This window comes from Chrysochloris asiatica, unplaced genomic scaffold (assembly GCF_000296735.1).
Source record: "Chrysochloris asiatica unplaced genomic scaffold, ChrAsi1.0 scaffold00044, whole genome shotgun sequence".
Taxonomy (NCBI): Eukaryota; Metazoa; Chordata; class Mammalia; order Afrosoricida; family Chrysochloridae; genus Chrysochloris; species Chrysochloris asiatica.
The window spans coordinates 21,124,338-21,134,664 of NW_006408562.1; the positions used below are offsets into that span (position 1 = coordinate 21,124,338).

Below are 10,327 nucleotides of genomic sequence, written 5' to 3' on the forward strand. Positions count from 1 at the left end.
ACAACAACAACAACAACACTTTCAAACTATATTCGTTAGGATGGCACGAACTTAATTGGTACATTAAAACAAGGATTCAATAATAGTTAAATTACAGAACATTTAACTATGATCTGTGTTACAGGTTATTGAGAAATAATTTTATACCTTATTATACGAAATTGTAAAAGAGGAAGATTTTATTGACACTATAAATGGCACTGTTTTACTTTTAGTATAATTTCTTCGTTCATTGCAATGTTCTTTATATAATACCACATTCATGAATAGTCTATTTAACAGTCATGATTTTTTTGAGGGTTCCAAAAGTGTCATCTTGATACATTTTCTTGAAGGATACAGGGGTTTATTAGGAAAAGGGTTTTAAGAAAATTGTAAAGTGCATTGGTGAGAAAAAGTCCAGGAATATTGCACTGAGGAATTTTGTTTCTATTATGGCAGTGCACCTGTTCATTGTGTAAGGGTTGTTGTTGTTGTTAAATACCTTTGAATTGATTCTGACTCATAGCAATTCAGTGCAGGGTTTCCAAGGAGTGACTGGAGGATTTGAACTGCTGACTGTGAAGTTAGCAGCCCAGTGCTTGTCCTGTAGCAGCATATCAGGACTCCAGTATTTAAGGGTTGTTGTTAAGTGCTATAGAGTTGGTTCTGATCCATAGTGACCCTGCATAGGGTTTCCGAGGAACAATTGGTGAGCTTGAACTGCTGACCTTGTGGTTCAAACCTACTCTGCAGTCCAGCACCTTAACCCACAACACCACACCAGGACTCCATTCTTTAAGGGGAGTACAGCAAAAAAAAGTTGCCAGTCATTCCTCCCAAAGCTCTTTCTACTTCCATAATTCATGGCATTGGTCACACAGAACTCAGACACCATCCTCCAGTTATGGGGCTTATTAGGGAAGTTAACAGCTTACAATACAGGGTCAGAAAATGCCCAGGGTGCAATTCTTTCAGTTAGGACAGCTTCTTCTCAGCCATGCCCACAGGCAGGTCTCTCTTGGCCCAGGCAATATTGCAAAGCTCTTGCAGGGCTGCTGATGAACGTTCACAGGACACACCACCATAAGCCTCAGCTTGAAGGCACTCAAGTCTAACTTCACAGGTCAGCAAACATAGCTCTCCCCTTTTAGTGCCTGGAGGCACTCCACATGTGCAAACAAACCACCTGCCCACGGTCACTCAGCTCCACTTGCTCCACAGACTGGGAAGACCTCTGCTCTGCATCATGGTCTGCCTCTCCTCTGGTGTCACAGCTTTCTGCTCCCAGGTGGAGGAGGGTTCAGTGCACACGGATCTCAGAGTCTGAATGACACTGTCCACTCATGGTTCTCCTTTGATGGCAGTGAGACCTGCCCTCCTACTTCTGAGACAGCTCATGTTAAACCCACAGTAGAGTTCCATGTTTTTACAATCACAATTAAATCTGTTAACCATTCACAATTGACTCACGTCCTCTGTCAGCATTGTCTCCCACCTTCCATTTATGCAGCTCTAGCAGGGCAAAATGTTTGGGGGAAATTGATAAAGTCTTTAGCTAGAGGTCAGTTTGAACTGCAAGGCCGGCAGTTCAGGCTCTCCAGCCATTCTTCAGAAACCCTATACAGGGTTGTTATGAGTAGGACCTGACTGGATGGCACTTAACAAGGACAACAGAACTACACTGCAGGTAGAAAGCGTGGTTCTGTGAGAATTAATTGGGAAACCTTGCCCAATCCACCCTGCAGACTTAATGTTGCCCCTTCAGACTTATTTTTATTCTCTAAACTCAAAAAGCATTTAAAAGCAACATGATTTGGGTCCTTTGGGAATGTCAAAATGCCATTTTGATGTGCTATAGATTGAAAAGTGCAGACTTTTTGGGGGAAGGGTCAAAAACATTGAAACATGACCTTCAGAAGTGTATAGACCTAGATGCAGGACATGTCATGAAACAATTGTTTCAACTTTTGATATTTTTTTGTTGCATAAAGGTTTCTTACACAATGGCGGCAGCAATGGGCTCAAGTATAGCAGCAATTGTGAGGGTGGCGCAGGACCTGGCGGTGTTTTGTTCTGTTGTTCGTAGGGTTGCTGTGGGTCAGAAACAACTTGACAGCATCTAACAACAACAATAAGTAACAACAAAGGTTTCTATGACTTTGAAGCAATAGTTTTTGACTTACCCTCCTATATTAGGTTGTTGTTGTTTTTATATCAGGTTAAGTCTGTTCCAACCCATAGTGACCCTATATAGGGTTTCCAAGGAGCAGCTGGTGAGCTTCAACCACACCGACCTTGTGGTTCAAACAGACTTTGAAGTCCAACGCATTAACCCACAGCACCACACCAGGACTCCTTATATTCGATTAGGAGTAAGCTTTTGATTCAACAATAAAGTACTTCTGAAAACACTGAAGTCAGTGATATTTTTTATAACACAGTGCTGTATGGATGTAGAGAATGGTTATAGGGCAGGGCAGGGACTGATCAAGCGGCAACATAGCTAGCACCTGATCTATCTGTGGGATAGGATGATGGAAAGATGGAACAAGGGACTGAAACTCACAGGGCCCTGAGCTCACCTTGGCCAGATGTCGGAAGACATCAGGAGCCCAGGAGTGGGCTGGCTCAGAGACTGGGCGTGGGGATCGGCCTGAGTGTGAGAAGACGTATGGGTGTGTGTTCCCCAGATAATCTATCCTTGGAGCATCAACAGGAAGGAACCTCCTTTCCATTAGGATGAGAGACCACTGACATACTATGTGGGTGGCCTGGGAAAAAGATGCTCAGAACCAAGAAGAGAAGCAAGACCTCAGCATCAGGCTGGAGAGAGGTAGCAACTCTGCAGCTGGGCTGAACTTTTAGAATTTGCCTTAAAGGTAGAGCCACTGTGTCCCAAGACTCATGACACTATGAACAATGAACTTGCACTGTAATTACTGAACCATTTTAAGGACTTGCTATACAAAAGAGACAGGGGTGCCTGGGGAAAGGACAAAAACTTAGTCTCAAGATAAAGGTAAGCATGCCAATGTTCCCTTTCCCATTGCTGGATGTTGACTTGCTGCCCAGAAGACTCATGAAGCCTCTTGTTTGAAAGGGACCAACATCTCGAAAACCTATTTCCTTCACAAAGAGCTCACACTGGCTTCAAAGTCTTTAAAATGATAATCTATAAGATAAAAACAATAGCATTAAAAAGCGGGACATTTATTTTATTGTCCACTGAAACAAAGGCTTATTGCTCTAAAACAAAGCACAGTTCTAAATGGTGTTGAAATGCTGTTGCTGTTAGAGGCTATTGAATTGGTTTTGACTCATAATGACCCGAGATGCAACAGAAAGAATCTCTGCCCGGTTCCGCACCATAATCATAACATCATCATAATCATGTTTGAACTCATTGTTGTAGCCACTGTGTCAGTCCATCTCATTGAGGGTCTTCCTCTTTTTTGTTGACCCTCATTTTACCAACCATGATGTCCTTCTCCAGCAACTGGTCTTTCTTGATAACATGTCCAAAGCATGAGAGATGAAGTCTCATTTTCCTTGCTTCTAAAGAACATTCTGGGTAGATTCCTTTCTTAGTATTTCTTGTTTTAATTGAGTGTATCCATATGATATCTTATTGTATTTAAAAACCATCTTTTTTTTTTAATTTTTAGTGATAAAATTGCCACTGGTTCCTTTGATAAGACATGCAAACTATGGAGTGTAGAGACAGGAAAATGTTATCATACCTTCCGGGGTCATACAGCAGAAATAGTGAGTATATTTAACATTCTATACATTTTTTGTTACTCTTCTTTCTTTTAGAATTCTATTTATAAAGGGAGTGGATCTACCCTTACAATCAGTTTTCTGATTTACTTAATGCTTTCATTTATATATGTTTCATTTATGTATGTGGTCTTATTGATATAATTTAAGAATGACTTTAGTTGTCACATCTTGCAGATACTGTCAAAGCCCTGGGTCCTGCCCTGGTTGAGAAGACATGAAGTGTGATAAGCACATGACTACAATTATGTCATCCTACTTCCTACCTCTTCATTGGCTTGTCATTAAAGGACAAGCTCAATGAAGGTTTGCCGAGAGCCTGCCCCGGCATATTTATTTCAGGTTTTTTTCCGAAGGCGGGTGCGGCGTCGGCGATTAAGGAATTACACAAAGTCATGGGTCATGATAAATTCAAAATCTTTTTATTACATGCTTTATTATTATTATTTCTATAGCTACTCTAATACTCTACTTCTCTCATTCTTTACTGTTCTGCTCATTCTTTACTCCCATGCTCTCCTGCTCATCTCTTCTGCTTCCTTTCTCCCCTCCCCTGCTCCTGTTTTCCTTCTCTCCCCTCCTGCTCCCCTCCTGCTCATCTCTTCTGTTTCTTTACTCACTTCCCCGCCCTCCATTCTTGTCTCGTTCTATTTTCCTCTACTTACTCTTACCTCTACTTCTTGCCTCTGCTTCTTCTTCCACCCATTCTCTACTTCCCATCTTCCCTTCTTCCTTCTTCCCTTCTTCTTTTGTCTTTGTTCTATCTTACAACCCCCTTATATACCATTACAGAAAACATTGCTTTCATAGTAATCAATGACATCAAGGTACAATCTATCTTGGGCAACATTCATTATGGTTTACAATTCTTCAATTTACAACAGGGATGGGAAGTTACAACAAAAACATTATCTCAAGGCATAGGAGACATTCAGGTGCCTTGAAACCTTTTAGTTAAACATTTGTTCCTACATAAATCTATTCTTTTCTCTGAGAAGCAACTTAGCCTTTACATGTTTCTTAACCTTTGTCTGTTAAATCTTGTTAATTTTAGTTGTTAGGTGCAATTAACTCTCCATTAACTTCTACCATACACTATCTGTTTATAGCCTACAAAAACATCACTTATCAGGGAAACTGAGACTATGAAAAACAACTTCTCTAATTTACTGATCATTAATTTAAGAACATCTAAGTCAGACTTTTTATTTAGTATCTGTATATACCCATAGCCTTTATCTATAGTCTAATTGTTTTTAGAAATTCTTGTACCCACAGTCCTTATTTATGGCTGAGGAATTCTTTATTGCCTTAAACTAAGGCTACAAGGAAGAATGTTTACAATCACTAAACCTAAGCTGGTAGTAATTCAATTGACAAATCCTGTCTCCTAGCAGTCTTAAGAATATTGTTAATATAAATATTAAAACTACCTAAGATTACAAGTAGAATAAAATGTAGCTAATGTGTGGCTTCTAACTTTTAATAAAAATATAATAAAATGTAGGAGAGTAAAAAATCTAAAGTAAAAGAGATACTAATAAAATCATGAATAAATCAGAGAATGATTCAACAAGAGAAAATTTAACTAGGGTTCTGTGCAATAGTAAAAATAATAAAATATAAAAAATAATAAAACAACTTTTTGTGGCTCTGCCACCCAAAGAGAGAAATAAAGAAAAAGAAAAAGAAAAAGAAAAGAAAGTATTTCATTGTTGCTTTGCAAAAACAATGAATTCTTCATGCGCAGGTTCCCCCATGTCTCATTTATTTAATTCCTCGATTAATATGTCTCAATTTATTTATTTTATTCCTTAATTAATTATGGCCCTGGCCAAAGGTTGATGAAGTTAGTTGCTAAAATAGCTTTTGAAATAACTTTGAAATGATCATGTAAAATATTTAGGCTGATTGTTTTGTTGATATGGTTAGAATTCAAACTTGCGTAAATCGCTCTGGTACTCTAAATAGCTTCTGCTGTTGGGAAGCCCTTGCCGTTGGCCAATTCTGTATTGCATTTTCTAATAATTAGTGAGATAATTGTAACCCTAGGAAACAAGTAATAGCCTTTAAAAATAAACTGGCTACTATTTTTAGGAGTGAAATTTATTTATGTTCATCCTTCAAACTCATGATATATTCCATGTGCCTGTCTGCACACTGGCCCTTTCACGGTGCTCAGTGTGTGGGCGTCTGTGCCTTAACCCTTGGCATTTATCAGCTTATCTGTGCCTCCTAATGACACTAGAGATTAGGTGTTATTTCCCCATTTTGCAGTTAAAGATACCTAATCTTGGACGGCTCCAGCAACTTGCCCATGTGCACAAGACAGATATAATCCTTATCCTCATAGAATGTTCAGACTTGCATACATACACCTTGGAATTTTGAAAAGATTTTCCATACACACACACACACACACACACACACACATATCCTAGGAAGACGTTCACTGTTTTCATAGTCAACAACATCCATCCAGTAAATACCAACTTTGTATACAGCCCTGGCCTATGTGCTTAGGGCACCCAGTAGAATCAGACACAGTTCTTGCCCTTCATGGACTTCACAGTCTAGTGTAGTGATTGGGTGTCAGTGAATAAATTCCAAGAAGTCTTGTAGGTACATCAGAAGTGGGCTGGGTGGGTTAGCAAGGGGATAAAGGAGAGAGGTCTAGTCTTATGGCTGAAAGAAGATGTTCTAGAAAGACTTCACAGAGAAAGTGGGGATACCAACATTCTAGACTGAAGGAACAGCTCTGGCCAACATCCAGAAGGTGCACAAACAGAGGTGTAGGTTTGAGAATTCATGTGGCTTCCCTGGCACCCCATGTGCTGGCATGCACAGAGTATGTGAACACAGATAGCAACATACTGAGGTCACCTGTCTGAGGCCCATGACCAGAGGTGGCAGGGGAGGACCCTTGGGCCTGCACAGCTGCCTGAAAGTTAAGGGCGTCAATGCCTTGACACACCTGTAGCCCATTCAAGGCCAGAGCACAGTACATGTGTGATTGAATTGAGTGAGTCAGCGAGGGCTAGTTTTTGGAATCATAAAGGGCCTTCCATGCCATCAAGGAGTACTAGTGGTGAGTGGTTAAGCACTGGGCTGATAACAGAAAGGTTGTTGGTTTGAGAATCGTGAGGCAGTCTGCTTCTATAAACCGAGTCTGCCTTGGAAACCACAGGGGGCAGTTCTGCTCTGTCCTGTAGGGTAGCTATGAGTCAGAATTGACTTGATGGCAGTGCATTGGGTTGGGTTGGGTTCCATGCCATGCTAAAGGGAATGGACTATTGAAACTTTTCAGCTGGCTGGTAGTGTGATTGTGATCGGTTTTGCTCTTTGGGAAGATCATTCTGTGGCTGTGTGAAGTAGCAATAGGAGATAAATAAGATCTTCTTACAGCCCTAGCGATCAATGTTGAAGGTATTGTAAGGCAGACAGGGAGAAGGTGGGAGCTACCAAAGAAGTGGCATGACTAGGGCTTGTTTACCAAGTAGATAGGAGACACTGGTGTCTGATTCTGACAGCACCATTCACCAATTCTTAAATCAAAGCTGGTTTTATTCACATGACTTTCATGAGTTACTGGCTTGTGGGTGGCAGTTGAATCCACTATGCAACTGGGTTTCCCATAGAGAAATAAGAGTATGGTGAGAAGACAATCAGAATCTTGGGAAGATGGAGAGAAGAGACATTCATGAGATAGCACAAAAAGGAAGAGAAGTTAGAGAAGAAAGAGAGAATGCTGTCAAGGCTACCATGAAGGGAAGAAATCACAGAAACCAAGAAGTCAGCGGTACCAGATGCCAGACTTCAGTGGGATGACTGCCTGAGACTCTTGGCTTTGACATGTAACCAGAGCAGTTTTAAGCAGAATTAATAAGGAAAGTGAACTAGAAGAGAGAATGGAAGTGGAAAACATTTGTCAAGGAATCCTGTTGTAAATGGGGAAAAAAAGAAAAGAAAGTGAAGTGGGCTACAGAGAATCAAGGGAGAATTTGGTTTTATGTGAGAAAAAACTCAAACATGTAAGAAGGACAGAGGTAAATGATGCTGTGTGCACAACTTTGGAACAACAGGGCTCTGGGATACAGGGATTGAAGCATGGTTTGAATGGGTAAAAGAGGGGAATAATGCTAAGATGCTTGACTGTCTTTTGAATCTTGGTTTCCCTTGCCTACCATTGTAAAATAGACACTTGAGGGGGAGAGAAAGGAATAGCCAGAAACATCACAACGGAAAGCTTGTAAGTCCGTCTTCAGCCTATAGCTGATTGGAATACCTTAAAGAGGACTAGAAGTTGCCCAGGGAAAGAGGCTTGCTTTGGAGCCTTTGCATTGCATAAGACCATAGGTGGAATCCTGAAACCCATCCAGAATTGTCTGAGGTGGGAAACTTCCATTGGAAAGGATGAGTAGACTATCCTGGAGTGTCTAGAAGAATAGAAGATACTTCATGAAAGAAAGACCAGCAGGAAAAATAAAAAACAATAATGGCAGTCTGATTGACTACTACCAGAACAAGCAACCTATTTGCCCAGGAGCCATCAAGGCAAGCAGTCGGGTCCCCTCAGAGCAAACCCCCTTCCAATACCAAGACTTAAGGGGAATACACGAGCAGGCATGTGGTTTGGCTGGTGGCCATATTGGTCACTGATAAGGGGAAGTGGAAAGACAACAATGAAGCTGTGAGCTAAGTCCAACCATATTCAACCGACTCCTGTGAACCTGGGTGGAGACCTGGTTGGCCAGCAGTATGGCAAGACCCGGGGACTCCTGAGCCCAGAGGCAATGACATGGCCACAAAGGACTAAAGCGAAGAGTGAAGCATCCAGCTGATACGATGTGAGGGAAGATGCACAAGAACCCCCATACTTGCAGATAGTACCCACTTGACCTGGCTTCAATGGCTGGATGATCAGAACTCAAATAGAATAAGAAAGAAGAGGGAAAAAAAGAGTAACCTGATACAATTTGATGAACTTTACCTATATGCATGTAGTAGCTCAAAAGAGGGAACACATCTTTACAGTGAGGATCATTCCTATCCCTTCAGTACAAAGGGTTGACAGGGATAAGCAACTTAGACAATGGCTACCCAAAATGGTGTGTGGGAAGGGGCTACAAAGGCAAGACAGATGGAATACATAGAAATCAAATTGGCTACATCTGCAGAACGAGAAAATGGAAAAGCTCCATATCATCATTCAAAACAAGGCCAGGGGCAGATTGTGGAACAGACCATCAATTGCTCACAAGCAAATACAAACTGAAGCTGAAGAAAATGAAAACAAGTCCATGAAAGCCAAACTATGACCTTGAATATATCCCACCTGAATTTAGAGATCAGATTTGATACAATCTGAAGAACAGATTTGATACATTAAACACTAAATACCGAAGACCAGAAGAGTTGTTGGATGACATCAAGAACATCATACAGGTAGAAAGCAAAATGTTGTTAAGAAGATAAGAAAAAAGGAAAAGGTCAAAATGGATGTCAGAAGAGACACTGAAACTTGCCCTCCAGTGTAGAGATGCTAAAGCAAATGGAAGAAATGAAGAAGTGCAAGAGCTGAACAGAAAATTTCCAAGATCAGTTTGAGAAGATAAAGCCAAATATTACCATGAAATGTGCAAAGATCTTGAGTCAGAAAACCAAAAAGGAAGAACATGCTCAGCATTTCTCAAGCTGGGGGAACTGAAGAAAAAAATCGAGCCTCGACTTTCGTTATTGAAGGATTCTCTGGGCAAATTACTGAATGATGCAGAATGCATCAAAAGAAGATGGAGGGAATATACAGAGTCACTGGACCAAAAATAAATGGTTAATGTTCAACCATTTTAAGAGGTAGTATGTGATCAAGAGCCAATAATACTGAGGGAAGAAGTCCAAAGTGCATTGAAGAAATTGGCAAAGAACAAGGCACCAGAATTCATGGAATAAAAATTGAAAAATTTCATGAAAGTGAGGCGGCACAGGAGGCACTCACTCATCTCTGCCTGGAAATTTGGAAGACAACTTTCTGGCCAACTGATTGGAAGAGATCTGTATTTGTTCCTGTTCTAAAGAGAGGTGACCCAACAGAACGTGGAAATCATCAGACAATATCTTTGATATCCCGTGAGTAAAGTTTTACTAAAAGTAATAGAGGAACAGCTACAAACATACATTGACAGAAAACTTTCAGAGGTTCAAACCGGATTCAAAAGAGGTCATGGAATGAGGTATATCATTGCTGATGTCTGATGGATCTTGGCTGAAAGCAGAGAATACCAGAAGGATGTTTACCTATGATTTATTGACTATGGAAAGACTTTCGAATGTGTGGATCATGACAAGCTATGGACAACATTGTAAAGTATCAGTATTCCTGAACACTTAATTGTGCTCATGAGAAATTTGTAGTTGGACCAAGAGGCAGTTGTTTGAACAGAGCATGGGAACACTGAATGGTTTCAAATTAAGAAAGGTGTGCGACAGGGTTGTATTCTTTCACCATACTTATTCAACCTGTTGTTGTTGTGTGCCGTGGAGTCGGTTCCGACTCATAGTGACCCTG

General features: G+C 40.7%; 1 protein-coding gene across 1 annotated transcript in view; it reads left to right on the top strand.

Moving 5' to 3' along the window:
* DAW1 (dynein assembly factor with WDR repeat domains 1) overlaps positions 1-10,327 on the top strand; it is a 68,249-nt gene that overhangs the window by 29,444 nt on the left and 28,478 nt on the right. Inside the window, exon 5 of the mRNA XM_006861912.1 lies at positions 3,648-3,747. Within this exon, the coding sequence (XP_006861974.1) occupies positions 3,648-3,747 (100 nt within the window). The remainder of the gene's footprint in view (positions 1-3,647; positions 3,748-10,327) is intronic.